The 20,526-nt window shown below is 44.4% G+C and overlaps 1 protein-coding gene and 2 long non-coding RNA genes across 3 annotated transcripts; 1 reads left to right on the forward strand and 2 right to left on the reverse strand.

Moving 5' to 3' along the window:
• The first annotated feature begins 3,455 nt into the window (after positions 1 to 3,455).
• Positions 3,456 to 5,225, forward strand: LOC145859576 (uncharacterized). Its single transcript, XR_014379823.1, has 2 exons — positions 3,456 to 4,647; positions 4,701 to 5,225. It is a non-coding gene; the product is annotated as an uncharacterized LOC145859576 (long non-coding RNA).
• Positions 5,226 to 5,342: 117 nt separating this feature from the next.
• Positions 5,343 to 6,508, reverse strand: LOC106566190 (uncharacterized). Its single transcript, XR_001319803.3, has 2 exons — positions 6,256 to 6,508; positions 5,343 to 5,836 (listed from the first exon to the last, which is right to left on the reverse strand). It is a non-coding gene; the product is annotated as an uncharacterized LOC106566190 (long non-coding RNA).
• Positions 6,509 to 8,335: 1,827 nt separating this feature from the next.
• On the reverse strand, positions 8,336 to 18,843 carry LOC106566189 (keratin, type II cytoskeletal 8). The gene is made up of 9 exons (XM_014134062.3): positions 18,180 to 18,843; positions 15,222 to 15,430; positions 14,946 to 15,006; positions 13,793 to 13,888; positions 12,345 to 12,509; positions 11,513 to 11,638; positions 10,984 to 11,204; positions 8,859 to 8,905; positions 8,336 to 8,695 (listed from the first exon to the last, which is right to left on the reverse strand). Exons 1-9 carry the CDS (start codon positions 18,447 to 18,449, stop codon positions 8,586 to 8,588), a joined length of 1,305 nt encoding a protein of 434 aa, XP_013989537.3. The 5' UTR covers positions 18,450 to 18,843; the 3' UTR covers positions 8,336 to 8,585.
• Positions 18,844 to 20,526: the final 1,683 nt, after the last annotated feature.

Genomic DNA, 20,526 nt, shown 5'->3' on the forward strand with positions numbered 1-20,526 from the left:
AATCAGTCATATCTGAACCAGCACAGTACTGTTCAGGTCGGCCCTATAGTGAGAATCAGTCATATCTGAACCAGCACAGTACTGTTCAGGTCGGCCCTATAGTGAGAATCAGTCATATCTGAACCAGCACAGTACTGTTCAGGTCGGCCCTATAGTGAGAATCAGTCATATCTGAACCAGCACAGTACTGTTCAGGTCGGCCCTATAGTGAGAATCAGTCATATCTGAACCAGCACAGTACTGTTCAGGTCGGCCCTATAGTGAGAATCAGTCATATCTGAACCAGCACAGTACTGTTCAGGTCGGCCCTATAGTGAGAATCAGTCATATCTGAACCAGCACAGTACTGTTCAGGTCGGCCCTATAGTGAGAATCAGTCATATCTGAACCAGCACAGTACTGTTCAGGTCGGCCCTATAGTGAGAATCAGTCATATCTGAACCAGCACAGTACTGTTCAGGTCGGCCCTATAGTGAGAATCAGTCATATCTGAACCAGCACAGTACTGTTCAGGTCGGCCCTATAGTGAGAATCAGTCATATCTGAACCAGCACAGTACTGTTCAGGTCGGCCCTATAGTGAGAATCAGTCATATCTGAACCAGCACAGTACTGTTCAGGTCGGCCCTACAGTGAGAATCAGTCATATCTGAACCAGCACAGTACTGTTCAGGTCGGCCCTATAGTGAGAATCAGTCATATCTGAACCAGCACAGTACTGTTCAGGTCGGCCCTATAGTGAGAATCAGTCATATCTGAACCAGCACAGTACTGTTCAGGTCGGCCCTATAGTGAGAATCAGTCATATCTGAACCAGCACAGTACTGTTCAGGTCGGCCCTATAGTGAGAATCAGTCATATCTGAACCAGCACAGTACTGTTCAGGTCGGCCCTATAGTGAGAATCAGTCATATCTGAACCAGCACAGTACTGTTCAGGTCGGCCCTATAGTGAGAATCAGTCATATCTGAACCAGCACAGTACTGTTCAGGTCGGCCCTATAGTGAGAATCAGTCATATCTGAACCAGCACAGTACTGTTCAGGTCGGCCCTATAGTGAGAATCAGTCATATCTGAACCAGCACAGTACTGTTCAGGTCGGCCCTATAGTGAGAATCAGTCATATCTGAACCAGCACAGTACTGTTCAGGTCGGCCCTATAGTGAGAATCAGTCATATCTGAACCAGCACAGTACTGTTCAGGTCGGCCCTATAGTGAGAATCAGTCATATCTGAACCAGCACAGTACTGTTCAGGTCGGCCCTATAGTGAGAATCAGTCATATCTGAACCAGCACAGTACTGTTCAGGTCGGCCCTATAGTGAGAATCAGTCATATCTGAACCAGCACAGTACTGTTCAGGTCGGCCCTATAGTGAGAATCAGTCATATCTGAACCAGCACAGTACTGTTCAGGTCGGCCCTATAGTGAGAATCAGTCATATCTGAACCAGCACAGTACTGTTCAGGTCGGCCCTATAGTGAGAATCAGTCATATCTGAACCAGCACAGTACTGTTCAGGTCGGCCCTATAGTGAGAATCAGTCATATCTGAACCAGCACAGTACTGTTCAGGTCGGCCCTATAGTGAGAATCAGTCATATCTGAACCAGCACAGTACTGTTCAGGTCGGCCCTATAGTGAGAATCAGTCATATCTGAACCAGCACAGTACTGTTCAGGTCGGCCCTATAGTGAGAATCAGTCATATCTGAACCAGCACAGTACTGTTCAGGTCGGCCCTATAGTGAGAATCAGTCATATCTGAACCAGCACAGTACTGTTCAGGTCGGCCCTATAGTGAGAATCAGTCATATCTGAACCAGCACAGTACTGTTCAGGTCGGCCCTATAGTGAGAATCAGTCATATCTGAACCAGCACAGTACTGTTCAGGTCGGCCCTATAGTGAGAATCAGTCATATCTGAACCAGCACAGTACTGTTCAGGTCGGCCCTATAGTGAGAATCAGTCATATCTGAACCAGCACAGTACTGTTCAGGTCGGCCCTATAGTGAGAATCAGTCATATCTGAACCAGCACAGTACTGTTCAGGTCGGCCCTATAGTGAGAATCAGTCATATCTGAACCAGCACAGTACTGTTCAGGTCGGCCCTATAGTGAGAATCAGTCATATCTGAACCAGCACAGTACTGTTCAGGTCGGCCCTATAGTGAGAATCAGTCATATCTGAACCAGCACAGTACTGTTCAGGTCGGCCCTATAGTGAGAATCAGTCATATCTGAACCAGCACAGTACTGTTCAGGTCGGCCCTATAGTGAGAATCAGTCATATCTGAACCAGCACAGTACTGTTCAGGTCGGCCCTATAGTGAGAATCAGTCATATCTGAACCAGCACAGTACTGTTCAGGTCGGCCCTATAGTGAGAATCAGTCATATCTGAACCAGCACAGTACTGTTCAGGTCGGCCCTATAGTGAGAATCAGTCATATCTGAACCAGCACAGTACTGTTCAGGTCGGCCCTATAGTGAGAATCAGTCATATCTGAACCAGCACAGTACTGTTCAGGTCGGCCCTACAGTGAGAATCAGTCATATCTGAACCAGCACAGTACTGTTCAGGTCGGCCCTACAGTGAGAATCAGTCATATCTGAACCAGCACAGTACTGTTCAGGTCGGCCCTATAGTGAGAATCAGTCATATCTGAACCAGCACAGTACTGTTCAGGTCGGCCCTATAGTGAGAATCAGTCATATCTGAACCAGCACAGTACTGTTCAGGTCGGCCCTATAGTGAGAATCAGTCATATCTGAACCAGCACAGTACTGTTCAGGTCGGCCCTATAGTGAGAATCAGTCATATCTGAACCAGCACAGTACTGTTCAGGTCGGCCCTATAGTGAGAATCAGTCATATCTGAACCAGCACAGTACTGTTCAGGTCGGCCCTATAGTGAGAATCAGTCATATCTGAACCAGCACAGTACTGTTCAGGTCGGCCCTATAGTGAGAATCAGTCATATCTGAACCAGCACAGTACTGTTCAGGTCGGCCCTATAGTGAGAATCAGTCATATCTGAACCAGCACAGTACTGTTCAGGTCGGCCCTATAGTGAGAATCAGTCATATCTGAACCAGCACAGTACTGTTCAGGTCGGCCCTATAGTGAGAATCAGTCATATCTGAACCAGCACAGTACTGTTCAGGTCGGCCCTATAGTGAGAATCAGTCATATCTGAACCAGCACAGTACTGTTCAGGTCGGCCCTATAGTGAGAATCAGTCATATCTGAACCAGCACAGTACTGTTCAGGTCGGCCCTATAGTGAGAATCAGTCATATCTGAACCAGCACAGTACTGTTCAGGTCGGCCCTATAGTGAGAATCAGTCATATCTGAACCAGCACAGTACTGTTCAGGTCGGCCCTATAGTGAGAATCAGTCATATCTGAACCAGCACAGTACTGTTCAGGTCGGCCCTATAGTGAGAATCAGTCATATCTGAACCAGCACAGTACTGTTCAGGTCGGCCCTATAGTGAGAATCAGTCATATCTGAACCAGCACAGTACTGTTCAGGTCGGCCCTATAGTGAGAATCAGTCATATCTGAACCAGCACAGTACTGTTCAGGTCGGCCCTACAGTGAGAATCAGTCATATCTGAACCAGCACAGTACTGTTCAGGTCGGCCCTATAGTGAGAATCAGTCATATCTGAACCAGCACAGTACTGTTCAGGTCGGCCCTATAGTGAGAATCAGTCATATCTGAACCAGCACAGTACTGTTCAGGTCGGCCCTATAGTGAGAATCAGTCATATCTGAACCAGCACAGTACTGTTCAGGTCGGCCCTACAGTGAGAATCAGTCATATCTGAACCAGCACAGTACTGTTCAGGTCGGCCCTATAGTGAGAATCAGTCATATCTGAACCAGCACAGTACTGTTCAGGTCGGCCCTATAGTGAGAATCAGTCATATCTGAACCAGCACAGTACTGTTCAGGTCGGCCCTATAGTGAGAATCAGTCATATCTGAACCAGCACAGTACTGTTCAGGTCGGCCCTATAGTGAGAATCAGTCATATCTGAACCAGCACAGTACTGTTCAGGTCGGCCCTACAGTGAGAATCAGTCATATCTGAACCAGCACAGTACTGTTCAGGTCGGCCCTATAGTGAGAATCAGTCATATCTGAACCAGCACAGTACTGTTCAGGTCGGCCCTATAGTGAGAATCAGTCATATCTGAACCAGCACAGTACTGTTCAGGTCGGCCCTACAGTGAGAATCAGTCATATCTGAACCAGCACAGTACTGTTCAGGTCGGCCCTATAGTGAGAATCAGTCATATCTGAACCAGCACAGTACTGTTCAGGTCGGCCCTACAGTGAGAATCAGTCATATCTGAACCAGCACAGTACTGTTCAGGTCGGCCCTACAGTGAGAATCAGTCATATCTGAACCAGCACAGTACTGTTCAGGTCGGCCCTATAGTGAGAATCAGTCATATCTGAACCAGCACAGTACTGTTCAGGTCGGCCCTATAGTGAGAATCAGTCATATCTGAACCAGCACAGTACTGTTCAGGTCGGCCCTATAGTGAGAATCAGTCATATCTGAACCAGCACAGTACTGTTCAGGTCGGCCCTACAGTGAGAATCAGTCATATCTGAACCAGCACAGTACTGTTCAGGTCGGCCCTATAGTGAGAATCAGTCATATCTGAACCAGCACAGTACTGTTCAGGTCGGCCCTACAGTGAGAATCAGTCATATCTGAACCAGCACAGTACTGTTCAGGTCGGCCCTACAGTGAGAATGTCTGCGAGACCTTTCCACTACTAGTTCTTCCTATCCTACATCTTGAAGTGCTTTTCCTCTCATGCAGTTCCCTGGACATTTTAAGTCAGTTTCCTTATTAAACTCTGACTCTTCATTATACTGTTTTGTTTCCCAGCACTGACAATGATCGGTGACTTTGACAACAGACGATGGCTGAATAGACAGACACTACCGTGACCCATAGAATTAAAACTGATTACATTTAACTGATTAAAAACACCATTTTCATTCCCTTGTGTCAAGTGAATGGGTCTGACTGTATTTTCATTCCCTGGTGTCCATAGAATGAGTCTGACTGTTTAAATTCTTATTCCACTTTTAAATGTGATGCTGCAGTTTCTTTGGGGAGGATGTTCTCTCCCTGTTTTATGTCAGTTGAACTAAAGTTATTACTGTATATATTTTTTAAATAAATAAACAACTAAATGTTTATTTGTGAAAGATATGTTTTTATTCATATTACACGTCTGTAAAATGACAATACCCCATCACCTAAACCGTGCTTCAGTGTATCCTGATATAAATTAAATATGAGATATGATAGGAGAGGGATTTTACATTTAACTTTATTTAATATGATAATTTTGACATTTAATAACTTAACAAGTAATCCAGTAGTTTAGAAAGATCTTCTCTGCTGCAGCCCTCTCTGTGGTGGCATCTTCTGTGTGCTAAAGGGTCAAGTCAGGACCATGGGGACAGAGAGAGAGACTGAACACAGATGACATTCTCATTCTTTAGCTACACAAAACGGTTGATCACATGATCAATACCCAAATATTATCACTTGAAGTCTATTGGGAGGAATAGAAATGTCCATGATTTTGTGGACAAACCATCCAGGCCTCTATGGCTTCAGGGCCTCCACGTCCTGGTTTTCTGCAGCTACCTGCAGCTCTTTCTGCTTGTTCATGTAGCGGTATCCCCGCATGGTGCACAGGTATCCTCCGTAGAGTGTCAACAGCATCATGGAGGCGGAAAACCCCCGGTATCCGAAGTCGGCGAGGCGCCTTGCAGTGGTCAACATGGTGACGGTGTTTCCTGGCGGAACCAAAATACATGTTGGTCTCGGAGCAGGTTCTCCAGGAAAGTCACAACGACCAGTACTAACTACACCGATGTGCTTAACAAAGTGGTTATCACAGCTAATAATATGCTAACATTTCCCTTAACATTATAATCGGGTGTTGATACATAAGACCCTGATGGAACTTAGCCAGCTAACGTTAGCTAGTTACTGCTAGCTAGTTAAAGGTTAGCTAGTTACTGTTAGCTAGTAAAAGGTTAGCTAGTTAAAGGTTAGCGTAGGTTAGCGTGGTTAGCTAGTTACGAGCAGCGTTAGCTAGTTAGGAGCGAGGTTAGCAAGCAAGCGTTTCGTTTTTAATCAACAAATAACATCAAAATGCTGTGTTTTTCCAGGTTTCAGATGATTTCTGTAGCTACATTGCATTGTTGCTTACCTTTCTTGTAAAGGAGAATTACAGTCAGATTGTTGGTAAGCCCTCTCAATGTTAACACTCAGCTAACCAAATAGCTAACTGCACCTTTCCTAAGTGACAGCAGGGAGGTTTTGCGAGGGACAGAAAGTCCATTTGGTTCTTCAGTCGTTAGTAGAGGGGTGAGTATCAACGTTTTATCGATGTTTCCTGCCGGACGTATTTTGATGACACACTCGATGGCACAGTTTGGCAGAAGGTTTCTTTCTACTAGTTCACACAGCCACAAAGGTTATATCGTTTAAAAAAAATGTATGAAAACAAAAATGTGCTTTTTGGTCTTAATTTGAGGTTAATGATAGCAGTGTGGCTAATGTTATGCGTAACATCTAATTTTAAGATGATAAATTGTAGAAACACGCCAGGTTTATGACTTTGTGGCTGTGGTAACTAGTAACGACTCCATAGCGACTGCAGCATGTGGAGCAGAGAGTGAAGTTCTGGAGGAAAAACTATTTAATTAATTCTTACACATTCAACCCATCAGGAGGACACTAGTGCCAGCTAGCTAAATGACTACCAGAGACGACATATCTGCTCCCGCTTCCACCTCTCCCTGGCTGTCACCATGCGGGTCCATCTGAACCATGGAAACTCTGCCCTGAAGAAGCTCAGCCCTGGAAGTGCTACCGCTCTGCCGGTCTGACTTGGACCACTTTAAGGAGTTAAAGATCAGAGGAGACATGGAGGAGCACGCCAGGGAACACTTAAAAAACACCGTGGGATGGCGCAATTGCAGTGCTTTGGTAGTACCACCTGGGATCCTAGACTGCTGCTCTTCATGAGAAAATAGACACCTCCTAGTAGATCAAATCTAACTGGACTTGTACATTTACTTTTAGTATCTGTTATGATGATTGTGTTAAAGGAGTAATCTGAAATTCTTGTAAAAATATGTTGATTGAAGTGACAATGAAGCCCACTTGAAATGTGTATGTGCAGGAGCTTCAAGCACAGTTAAAAAAGGACCATTATGTTGATTGAACACTAGGTGACAATACTGGGTTGTTATTGCTGTCTAATGCCACTGGCATCGTGGATATTTTAGACAACTATACAGTTGGTTGATATAACTCAATACTATTCATACAGGGGGGTATTTTGGGGCAATTCGGTGGTAACGGAATTAAGCGGACAGATTTTTCACTTTAAAATGTATGCCAAACAAAAAAACATTGATTTCAAAGTTTAACAAACCATAGAACTCTATGCACAGTGATCAATGATCAATTTACACAGTAAATAAAAAAAATACATTTACTGGAAAAACTGCAGATGCAAAGGTTGGTAACAAAATGACGGTAAAATCTCCCTCAGTTTCATTCTGTTACCATACTTTGTATCTGTCACATGTGGCTTGTTGCACCTTCATTGGGGAGGAACGGCTCGTGGTAATGGCTGGAATGGAATAAATGGAATGGCATCAGAGACATCTAACTAATGGTTTCCATTAGTTTTATACTATCCCATTCACTCCATTCCAGCCATTATTATGGGCCGTCCTCCCCTCAGCAGCCGCCTGTGATTTATTCTGCACAGTTCTTCCTGTAAATGTGTATTTTCTGTGGAGATTGTTAAAAGTAGTTCTTGTGCATAGAGTTGTATGGTTTGTTAAACTTTGAAATCAATATGTTTTGTTTGGTATACATTTTAAAGTGAAAAGTCTGAGTCTCTCAGCCTAATTATTTTACCATGGAATTGCCCTTTGGCAAACAATCATGAATGTTCGACTGATAGATAACATAATACATTCATTTTGTAATAAAGCACATTTGTTATTGTAATGAATTCTAAACTTTAACAGAACTCTCTCAAAGTTCAGTAGGAATTCACCTCTATTAGCCCTGTCTACAGCATGCACCTGTGACACAGAAAGTAGATAACCAAATCCAGTTGGTGGTGTCCTATTTCCTGACCCCATAAGAACCATTATCTCGCTGTATGATGATGATGCTGTTATTAGCCTACTGTCTCACTACAATTGGTTTTGACCGCTATTCCAGCTGTTGCATAGCAGGCTGTATGCGCCAAATAAAACAAACGGTTTCTCAAAATACATATTTTTATATACTGATACATATTTTTTTAATTTTCTTTACAGTAAGAACAACCAAATGTTTATATTCCTCTAGCTACAAACACAAATCTAGCATGTCATGATCTTATGCTATTCTCTCATGCTCTTTACAAAATGTAGATTGACAAAAAAATTATCCAGAAAGTTGATATAGATCTGTTATAAACTCTTTATATAATGGATCTTCACTCTCAGCCCGAAGGATCCGACGGGTTTTTTAATGAGAGCTGAATCTGGAGCTGTCTCTCTGTTCAGTTGTTTTAATCAGCAGCTTGGGTGTAGGAGAGCTGGAGCTACTGTGGAACCCATTACTGGAACTCTTAGAACCTGGACAGAACATAACAGCAGCAGTCTAATGGTTAGAGCCTAATATCTGCTCTTGTGTCTCAAAATACAGCATTTACTGTCATTCTAGTCAGTGGATAACATTAAGAGTTAGAGTTCATTTACTGATGTATTCTTTCAGTAGTACATACAGTATACTACTTACTGTAGTTGGACACTGACTGGATGTTGAGAATAGATTGATGTCCAATCCTGAGAGAAAAATAGATAAAGTGTACTGCTTCAGTTTGAAAAGATTGCAGATAATACTTTTCACACATTGTTTCACACATTGTTTGTTTAGAACCCCAACCTATAGACACCATACATACTGTTTTACATTTACATTTTAGTCATTTAGCAGACGCTCTTATCCAGAGCGACTTACAGTAGTGGATGCATACATTTCATACATTTTTTTAATTATAATGTGTATCTATAATAATACCTGTCCTCCTCTTCCTCCATACCTGTCCTCCTCTCCCCCATACCTGTCCTCCTCCCCCTCCATACCTGTCCTCCTCTCCCCATACCTGTCCTCCCCCTCCATACATGTCCTCCTCTCCCCCCATACCTGTCCTCCTCTCCCCCATACCTGTCCTCCTCCCCCTCTATACCTGTCCTCCTCCCCCTCCATACCTGTCCTCCTCTCCCCCATACCTGTCTTCCTCTCCCCCATACCTGTCCTCCTCTCCCTCAATACCTGTCCTCCTCTCCCCCATACCTGTCCTCCTCTCCCTCAATACCAGTCCTCCTCCCCCTCCATACCTGTCCTCCTCCCTTTCACACCAGTCCTCCTCCCCCTCCATACCTGTCCTCCTCTCCCTCCATACCTGTCCTCCTCTCCCCCATACCTGTCCTCCTCCCCCTCCATACCTGTCCTCCTCTCCCCCATACCTGTCCTCCTCCCCCTCCATACCTGTCCTCCTCTCCCCCATACCTGTCCTCCTCCCCCTCCATACCTGTCCTCCTCTCCCCCATACCTGTCCTCCTCTCCCCCATACCTGTCCTCCTCCCCCTCCATACCTGTCCTCCTCCCCCTCTATACCTGTCCTCCTCCCCCTCCATACCTGTCCTCCTCTCCCCCATACCTGTCCTCCTCTCCCCCATACCTGTCCTCCTCTCCCTCAATACCTGTCCTCCTCTCCCCCCATACCTGTCCTCCTCTCCCTCAATACCAGTCCTCCTCCCCCTCCATACCCGTCCTCCTCCCCCTCCATACCCGTCCTCCTCCCCCTCCATACCCGTCCTCCTCCCCCTCCATACCTGTCCTCCTCCCCCTCCATACCTGTCCTCCTACCCCTCCATACCTGTCCTCCTACCCCTCCATACCTGTCCTCCTCTCCCTCCATACCCGTCCTCCTCCCCCTCCATACCCGTCCTCCTCCCCCTCTATACCCGTCCTCCTCCCCCTCTATACCTGTCCTCCTACCCCTCCATACCTGTCCTCCTCTCCCTCCATACCTGTCCTCCTACCCCTCCATACCTGTCCTCCTCTCCCTCCATACCTGTCCTCCTCCCCCTCCATACCTGTCTTCCCCCTTCATACCTGTCCTCCTCCCCCTCCATACCTGTCCTCCTCCCCCTCCATACCTGTCCTCCTCTCCCCCATACCTGTCCTCCTCTCCCCCATACCTGTCCTTCTCTCCCCCATACCTGTCCTCCTACCCCTCCATACCTGTCCTCTCCCTCCATACCTGTCCTCCTCCCCCTCCATACCTGTCCTCCCCCTTCATACTTGTCCTTCTCCCCCTCCATACCTGTCCTCCCCCTCCATACTTGTCCGCCTCCCCCTTCACACCTGTCCTCCTCTCCCTCCATACCTGTCCTCCTCTCCCTCCATACTTGTCCTCCTCCCCTTCATACCTGTCCTCCTCCCCCTTCACACCTGTTCTCCTCTCCCTCCATACCTGTCCTCCTCTCCCTCCATACCTAACCCCCCTCCATACTTGTCCTCCTCCCCTTCATACCTGTCCTCCTCTCCCTCCATACTTGTCCTCCTCCCCTTCATACCTGTCCTCCTCTCCCTCCATACCTGTCCTCCTACCCCTCTATACCTGTCCTCTCCCTCCATACCTGTCCTCCTCTCCCTCCATACCTAACCCCCCTCCATACCTGTCCTCCTCTCCCTCCATACCTGTCCTCCTACCCCTCCATACCTGTCCTCCTACCCCTCCATACCTGTCCTCCTACCCCTCCATACCTGTCCTCCTCTCCCTCCATACCTGTCCTCCTACCCCTCCATACCTGTCCTCCTCTCCCTCCATACCTGTCCTCCTCTCCCTCCATACCTGTCCTCCTCTCCCTCCAGTAATTTTCTGTAGGTGGCTATCTCTATGTCCAGGGCCAGTTTGACGTTCATCAGGTCCTGGTACTCTCTGAGCTGTCTGACCATGTCCTGCTTGGCCCTCTGCAGAGCATCCTCCAGATCTCTGATCCTGGACTTAGCCTCCTTCACAGCCAGCTCCCCGCGGCCCTCAACCTCGGCTATCTGGTCCTCCAGGTTGGCTTGCTACATGATAGATAGGTAGAGTTAGAGTTAGGTTAGGTTAGAGACTTAGCCACTTCCATGGGACATCAACACCAGGGTTAAGGCTGCATTAAGTCCATGGCAGTACTTGCTTGCTTAAGCCTCATCACACCGAATGGCATATATATGGTCTTAGCAGCAACACTCCATGGCATATCTGCTGAATCTTTTATCCCATAAAGTAGATCCCATCCAACAGGGTTCTGCATCCATAGTTTTGTTTGATATTACTGTACCTCAAAGCGGTCCGAACCATAAGTGAACTGAGTTGAATAAAGTGAACAAACTACCTGTCGTTTGACAGCTTCTATCTCACTCTGTAGACGGCCGATCAAGCGGTTGATTTCTGCTATCTCTCCCTTGGTGTTCCTCAGCTCGTCTCCGTACTGCATGGCCTGGATGGCCATCTGGTTAAACTGAGGGAAAATAACAACATGGATTACCTGAAGGTCCTGAGACCACTTCTCTTGTAGCTTGGCTACCAGTCTGTTTAGCTAACGTTCCACTCCTTGTACTCTGTGTCATATGCCAAAGATATATGTTTGGCATGACAAAGAGTGGGAAAGGAGTGGAATGACAGCTAAACAGACTGGTACCCAGACTAGACCAAGGAGTGGAATGACAGCTAAACAGACTGGTTGCCAGGCTAGACCAAGGAGTGGAATGACAGCTAAACAGACTGGTTGACAGACTAGACCAAGGAGTGGAATGACAGCTAAACAGACTGGTTGCCAGGCTAGACCAAGGAGTGGAATGACAGCTAAACAGACTGGTACCCAGACTAGACCAAGGAGTGGAATGACAGCTAAACAGACTGGTTGACAGACTAGACCAAGGAGTGGAATGACAGCTAGACAGACTGGTTGCCAGGCTAGACCAAGGAGTGGAATGACAGCTAAACAGATTGGTAGCCAGGCTAGTTCTCTTTCCCTATCTTCCAACTATCTGCCGGACCGTACTGCTTTGACTGGGATATTTTTCTTTCACATTGTCCTTTTACTGTAGCATGGTTCCAGCAACTATGGCTCAGTAGTGTGAAAAGGCTATTGATTTCAATGTAGTAAGACAAAAAAAAATCCTATTTTTAACCACTTAAATCCTATAATAGTCACTGTTGTTCACCTTGGACTTGTACCACATCTCAGCCTCCTCTCGGCTTTTGGTAGCAATGTCTTCGTACTGAGCCTTGACGTCAGCCACTATCTGGTCCATGTTGAGGTCTCGACTGTTGTCCATCTGCACCACCACAGAGGTGTCCCTGATGCTGGCCTGCAGCTCACGCAGCTCCTGGGTGGAAACAAACATTCTAACAGTACAGTGAGTTCATACATTTTTTTTGTATGTGATCCTTGCCCGGATTTGAACCTACAACCTTTCACCAACTGCCTGCGCCATACAGGGCAACTTGTGTAATTGTATTGCATTGTAATGTATTGTAATGTATTGTATTGTAATGTATTGTCTTGTAAAATATTGTATTGTATTGTATTATATTGCATTGTAATATATTGTATTGTATTGTACTATATTGTATGGTAATAGTTTGTATTGTAATATATTGTATTGTATTGTAATATATTGTAATGTATTGTCTTGTAAAATATTGTATTGTATTGTAATATATTGTATTGTAATGTATTGTATTGTAATATATTGTATTGTATTGTAATATATTGCAATGTAATATATTGCAATTTATTGTAATATATTGTAATGTATTGTATTGTATTGTAAAATATTGTATTGTATTGTAATATATTGTATTGTAATATATTGTATTGTAATGTAATATATTGTATTGTAATATATTGTATTGTAATGTAATATATTGTATTGTAATGTATTGCAATGTAATATATTGTAATGTATTGTATTGTAATATATTGTATTGTAATGTAATATATTGTATTGTAATGTATTGTAATATATTGTAATGTATTGTATTGTAATATATTGTATTGTAATGTAATATATTGTAATGTATTGTATTGTAATATATTGTAATGTATTGTATTGTAATATATTGTATTGTAATGTAATATATTGTATTGTAATGTAATATATTGTATTGTAATATAATGTATTGTGTTGTAATATATTGTATTGTATTGTATTGTATTGTACTATATTGTATTGTAATATATTGGGGCTTCCCTGTGGCTCAGTTGGTAGAGCATGGTGTTTGCAACGCCAGCATGGTGTGTGGGTTGTGGGTTCGATTCCCACGGGGGGCCAGTACAAAAAAAAATGCATGAAATGAAATGTATGCATTCACTTCTGCTAAATGACTAAAATGTAAATATTGTATTGTAAGATATTATATTGTATTGTAATATATTGTATTGTTATATATTGTAATATATTGTATTGTATTGTATTGTATTATATTGTAATATATTGTATTGTGTTGTAATGTATTGCATTGTATTGTAATATATTGTATTGTATTGGTAATATATTGCAATGTATTGTCATATATTGTATTGTATTGTCATATATTGTATTGTAATATATTGTATTGTAATATATTGCATTGTATTGTAATACAGTAAGTACAGTAATGACCTTACCTCCTCATAGATGGACCTGAGGAAGTTTATCTCATCAGTCAGAGCTCCCCCCTTGTTTTCCAGGTCTGCCTTCACCAGGTATGCTGAGTCCACATCCTGAAAGGACAACAAACTGTAGTTACTCGTAGGCTAGCGGTTAAGAGCATTGGGTCAGTAACCAAAAGGTCGCAGGTTCGAATCCCTGAGCCGACTAGGTGAAACATCTGCCGATGTGCCCTTGAGCAAGGTACTTAAATCCTAATTGATCTGGATAAGAGCGTCTGCTAAATGACTCAAATGTAACTACCACTGTTTGTCGAAACATACCAGGAACAATTTAGACGGATTGCAAAGTTTCATTGCAAAGCTATTAGTTAGGTTGAAATTGTCTTTGATGTGGTTGGTTGAGATTTTCTCTGTCTCCCTTTTATACACCGCAGGCTCAGTTCTTGTTCAGTGGTGATACGATATCTTACGGGCTTATAAACGTTTTATTTTCATCTCGTAGAAGGTGGGGCAGGTTGGCTCATACTAGCTATTGTTGCCTCTGTCTCGCTGTGCCCTTTATTAACTTAACCTCTCTCCCATGGTGCTGCACTGTATCGCTGATTACAACATCAAGGTTGATGTCATAGTATGTTATTGTGTCCATAAAGTAGTCCAAAAAAAAAGGCATGTATTGTCACGTCCTGACCAGTATAAGGGGTTATTTGTTATTGTAGTTTGGTCAGGGCGTGGCAGAGGGTGTGTTTGTTTGTGTTGTCGGGGGTTTTTGGGTATTGTTCTATGTTTTGTATTTCTATGTTCTTTTCTATGTTGTGTATTTCTTTGTGTTGGCCTGGTATGGCTCTCAATCAGGGACAGCTGTACATCGCTGTTGCTGATTGGGAGTCATACTTAGGTAGCCCTGTTTTCACATGTCCCTTGTGGGAAGTTGTTTTTGCACTGCGGTATTTTAGCTTGCAAAACTGTTTAGCTGTCGTTCGTTTTTTTTTTTTTTCCTCTTCGTTTTCTTGTTTTTGTGTAGTGTTCCTAATAAAATAAATATGAGCATTCACATACCCGCTGCATTTTGGTCCAATCCTTACGACGGCCGTGACATGTATGTTGAACTTCCGAGACTGCACCATTAAAACACACATCAGGTATCACTGAGGAAATGTGACGTTCTCACCTTTTTGAGGATCACAAATTCGTTCTCCAGATTGTTTCTCTTGTTGATCTCATCTTCGTATCTAGGTAAGAAGAACAGGTGACAAGATATTGAATTAGGTCATGGAAGCAAGGTTCTGGCATCCATCATTTAGGGGTTTAATAAATAGGTTGGCTCTGTCTCAATTGCTTACAAATCTGTTTAAGGCTATTGAGACTTTTTGTGTTTGAAGTCCCCCACCAGCCCCTGCATGTTCCTCAGCTCTCCAGACAGACAGACAGACAGACAGACTCCTACTTGTGTTTGAAGTCCTCCACCAGACCCTGCATGTTCCTCAGCTCTCCGTCCAGCTTGGTCTTGTCGTTGTTGACCACGTCCATCTGGCGACGCAAGTTGGCCATGTAGGCCTCGAATAGCGGCTCGATGTTGGAGCGGCCCGTCTGCTTACCGTGCAGCAGGTCAAACTTAGTCTCTAACATCTTATTCTGCTGCTCCAGGAAACGCACCTAAACGGGAGGAGAGAGAAGCCCGTAGCTGATGAAATAGTCCCAACAGTCCAAGCATCGGCAGGAAGATGTTGAGTGTAGTCTACTATACATATACATTGTAGCAACTTTAATAGAGTCCTTGGTACAACACTTTGTCTTGGTTCTACACCCCTTGGTGTAATGGCTTAAGTCTGGACTGACAGTCGCAGGGACCTGGGTCCAAGTCCTGGTTGGACTAACCACTTAAAATTGCTATAATATTTTGTCTTGACATGTCATTGAGGCCCTTTACCTTCCAAACATGTTTTCTGCAGTAATGGAGTGGCTTGGAGTGAACTGTTTAATTAATAGACCTTTGAAGCAATCTGAAGCAATCTCCCAGACAGTCTCCCAGACTTGTTTCATATCATCTGTGCTGAGTAGATGGATAAACACTGTAGACAACAGTGCTTGTATGTTAAGTTAATTATTGTGGTTTTAACAGCTACAACTGACTGAGATCTCTCTAGGATCTATTTCACACCCAAGGTCTCAGTATTCTCTTCCCATTGTCTGTCTGAGATCAACACAAAAGCTCCCTTTCTGAACACTTCAGGGAATTTTCCGGTCTTGGATGATCACACCACGTCTGACCTGTTTTTATCAGGTTACCACCGAGCTGAGAGAAATAGGACATAGTACTTTATATGTATTTTACTTGTTATTTGACGTCTTTGAATGTATTTTACTTGTTATTTGACGTCTTTAAATGGGCTTTGCATACCAACTGAATCACACCATTAGGGCATGATTTGTGTCAAAATATCTCAGGTCCAGGCTACCTGCTGAGAGGAATAGGAGCTTGTTATTACAGGAAACCCAGAGCTGTAGAGCTGATGATCCGTAGCGGAGAACAGGCACAAAGCCTCTATTGTGACTCTGTTACCCACTCCGTGAGAAAGGGGAATTGTAATGCAAGCTGAGTCGTGTATCAGTGACCACTGCTGTGAAAGAGCAGGTGTTTTCATGGGTTAGCTCAAGTCAAACTGATATCCGCATTTCCACCAGAGTCCAATGGCTGAGCGCTTTACACGACAAACACGTAATTGTGCTGATGTTGTTTCCAGAGGCAGTTTGGAAATCGGTAGTGAGCGTTGCACCGCGGTCCTGTTCTGTGAGCTTGTGTGACCTACCACTTCGCGGCTGAGCCGTTGTTGCTCCTAGACGTTTCCACTTCATAATAACAGAACATACGGTTGCCCGGGGGGCAGCTCTAGCAGGGCAGACATTTTATGAATTGACTAGCTGGAAAGGTGGCATCCTATGACGGTGCCACGTTGAAAGTCTCTAAGCTCTTCAGTAAGGTCATTCTACTGCCAATGTTTGTCTATGGAGATTACATGGCAGTGTGATCGATTTTATACACCTGTCAGCAACGGGTGTGGCTGAAATAGCCAAATCCACTAATTTGAAGGTGTGTCCACATACTTTTGTGTATATATATATATATTAAACAGGTTTACTGCTGTGTGGCACCCCCAATTCTCATAAAAATACTGTTGGTGTACATTTGCATTTCAGACCCAATTTACATAGCTACAACGTCTGCACCTGTGCTTGAACCCAATTAGTCAACTAAGCCAGGTCTAAATGTGCCAAAGACTGAATACTCATAAACTGTAAGTCAGATTTACCCCTGAACCTCAGCTCCAATACTCCTACAAACCAGGTCTACACCTTTGACTGTGTCCCAATAGTAATATAAACCAGATCTATGCCTGCCTATCTCAGCCCATAGGAACCAGGATTCCACCTATGGCTATGTCCCAATACTCTGACAAACCAGGTCTACCCTTGTGCAAGAAATACTAAACAAACCTATTGACATTAAATATTTGTTAAGTTATTACACTAATTCAGTTTATGGGTCTATACTGAAATAACACAATATGATGTTTTACAATCAAAATCACTATTTCAAACATATATCTAAAGGCTAATGGATGATGGTAAATCCAGTGTAAGATCATTTTGATCAAGTATATCCATAACCCAACTCAACTCCAATCTACTGAAAGCATTACTAATCTGCTGTTGAATACGGACCTCTGGTGTCAAATTTGTCTGTAAAAGTACACCTTGTGTGAGTCCCATGTATGCTTGTGGTCTTGTGACCATTTTGAGAAATCATATGAAACGTCAATGATTCATAATAGACAACTTCATAATAATGCATAATAAATTTTTTCCCCCCTCACTATTGTGATCAATGGGATTGAATGGGTTAATGTTGCAATGCAAATAAAAACGGACACAGATGGCAATCACTTTGTTTGTTCTCCCTTTTCCAGGCTAGTTTGGCTAAAACCAAACTAGCTTTCGCTCCTTTTGTAGCTGCTTCAAAAGACAATAAATCAGTGCCATCTATGATGACTAAAACCAAATAAGCTTGTGTAGTGTGGGCTCCTAAGTGGCGCAGCGGTCTAAGGCTCTGCATCTCAGTCCTAGAGGTGTCACTACAGACACCCTGGTTCGATTCCAGGTTGTATCACTCACAACCAGCCGTGATTGGGAGTCCCATAGGGGGGCGCACAATTGGCTCAGCGTCGTCCGGGTTAGGGTTTGGCCGTCATTGTAAATAAGAATGTGTTCTTAACTGACTTGCCTAGTTAAATAAAAGTAAAAAATAAAATACTCATTAAATGAATGTATTGGGCAAACAATCAAAGCAGTATGCTAGTATAGACATTGGGATGTAACCTAATAATTCTCAGTGATGACTACATACCTTATCGATGAAGGACGCGAATCGGTTGTTGAGGCCCTTGATCTGCTCTTTCTCATGGATGCGAGTCACCTGTAGGTTGGGGTCGATCTCCAGGTTAAGGGGGGCCAGCAGGCTCCTGTTGACAGAGACTGAGTGGAAAGGACTGCTGTGGTGGCTGTTTGAGCCCCCCGCGTACAGAGAGCTGCTACCCAGGGAGATGCCACTGAAGCCCCCGCTGTGTCTCCGCACAGAACCACTGGAGCTGCTGATACGCTTGGACCTCAGGCTCATGGTGGAAGGGGAGACGGAGTGGAGATGGAGAGTCACAGACGGAGAGATGGAGATGCGTGAGAATCACAGACAGAGAGATGGAGACGTGTGAGAATCACAGACAGAGAGATGGAGACGTGTGAGAATCACAGACGGAGAGATGGAGATGCGTGAGAATCACAGACAGAGACGAGTGAGAATAAAAGTGATGCAGCAGAAGAGGACAGGACAGCAGTGGGGCTATCTGACCTCAGTGAATTGTCTCAGGTGTTCTGCCCTCCTTATAAACTCCTCTTCCTCAGGGTGGGGGTGATCCTCTGGTTATGTTATTCTCACTCTGCAAAACCAGTTAGACACCCCATTCAGCACTCTCCTCTTCATGGCCCCACACTGCCTGCCTCGGTGCCTCCTCTCTCCCCCACCTCTCTCTCTCCCTCTCTCAATTTCAATTCATTTTCAAAGGGCTTTATTGGCATGGGAAACATACATTTATATTGCCAAAGCAAGTTAAATAGATAATAAACAAAAGTGAAATAAAAAACGTACAGTAAACATTATAGATATATTTTAAATGTCATATGTCTGTATACAGTGTTATAATGACGTTATAAGTATTAAAGGAAAAATAAATAAACAGAAATATGGGTTGTATTTACAATGGTATACACTGGGAACCCTTCCCCCCCCTCTTTCTCCCCCCCTCTCTCTCTCCTCCCCCTCTCCTCCCTCTCTATTTTCTCTCTCCCTCTCCTCTCCCTCTCGCTCCCTCTCCTCCCTCCTTCCAGCTACGGAGCACAATAGCACTTTTTTGTTTTGATTAGCTATGACTCATTGATTACTTCTTAAGTTCACTATTTCTGGCTACAATAATTTCTGTTTTGTCATATAAACTCAGCATAAAAAGAAACGTCCTCTCACTGTCAAATGCGTTTATTTTCAGCAAAATTAGCATGTGTAAATATTTGTATGAACATAACATTCAACAACTGAGACATAAACTGAACAAGTACCACAGACATGTGACTAACGGAAATGGAATAATGTGTCCCTGAACAAAGGGGGGGGGGGGGGGGGGGGGGGGTCAAAATCAAAAGTAACAGTCAGTATCTGGTGTGGCCACCAGCTGCATTAAGTACTGCAGTGCATCTCCTCATGGACTGCACCAGATTTGCCAGTTCTTGCATTGAGATGTTACCCCACTCATCTATCAAGGCACCTGCAAGTTCCCGGACATTTCTTGGGGGGAATGGCCCTAGCCCTCACCCTCCGATCTAACAGGTCCCAGACGTGCTCAATGGGATTGAGATCCGGGCTCTTTGCTGGCCATGGCACTGACATTCCTGTCTTGCAGGAAATCACGCACAGAACGAGCAGTACAGCTGGTGACATTGTCATGCTGGAGGGTCATGTCAGAATGAGCCTGCAGGAAGGGTACCACATGAGGGAGGAGGATGTCTTCCCTGTAACGCACAGCGTTGAGATTGCCTGCAATGACAACAAGCTCAGTCCGATGATGCTGTGACACACCGCCCCAGACCATGACGGACCCTCCACCTCCAAATCGATCCCGCTCCAGAGTACAGGCCTCGGTGTAACGCTCATTCCTTCGACGATAAACCCGAATCCGACCATCACCCCTGGTGTGACAAAACAGTGACTCGTCAATGAAGAGCACTTTTTGCCAGTTCTGTCTGGTCCAGTGACGGTGGGTTTGTGCCCATAGGAAACGTTGTTGCTGGGGATGTCTGGTGAGGACCTGCCTTACAACAGGCCTACAAGCCCTCAGTCCAGCCTCTCTCAGCTTATTGCGGACAGTCTGAGCACTGATGGAGGGATTGTGCGTTCCTGGTGTATCTCAGGCAGTTGTTGTTGCCATCCTGTACCTGTCCTGCAGGTGTGATGTTCGGATGTACCGATCCTGTGCAGGTGTTGTTACACATGGTCTGCCACAACGAGACCGATCAGCTGTCCGTCCTGTCTCCCTGTAGTGCTGTCTTAGGCGTGTCACAGTACAGACATTGCAATTTATTGCCCTGGCCACAGATGAGCAGGGACCCTGGGCAACTTTCATTTGGTGTTTTTCAGTCAGTATAAAGGT

This window comes from Salmo salar, chromosome 12 (assembly GCF_965601325.2).
Source record: "Salmo salar chromosome 12, fSalSal1, whole genome shotgun sequence".
Lineage (NCBI taxonomy): Eukaryota > Metazoa > Chordata > Actinopteri > Salmoniformes > Salmonidae > Salmo > Salmo salar.

What these genes read in the sequence shown, in the direction of transcription:
- LOC106566189 (XM_014134062.3), bottom strand. Translation starts at nt 18,449, where the DNA reads ATGAGCCTGAGGTCCAAGCGTATCAGCAGCTCCAGTGGTTCTGTGCGG. An exon ending in AATTTGTGATCCTCAAAAAG is followed by an intron (nt 13,889 to 14,945) that starts GTGAGAACGTCA and finishes TTGTCCTTTCAG; the next exon opens with GATGTGGACTCAGCATACCT. An exon ending in CTGGAGGGAGAGGAGGACAG is followed by an intron (nt 8,906 to 10,983) that starts GTATGGAGGGAG and finishes TTTTTCTCTCAG; the next exon opens with GATTGGACATCAATCTATTC.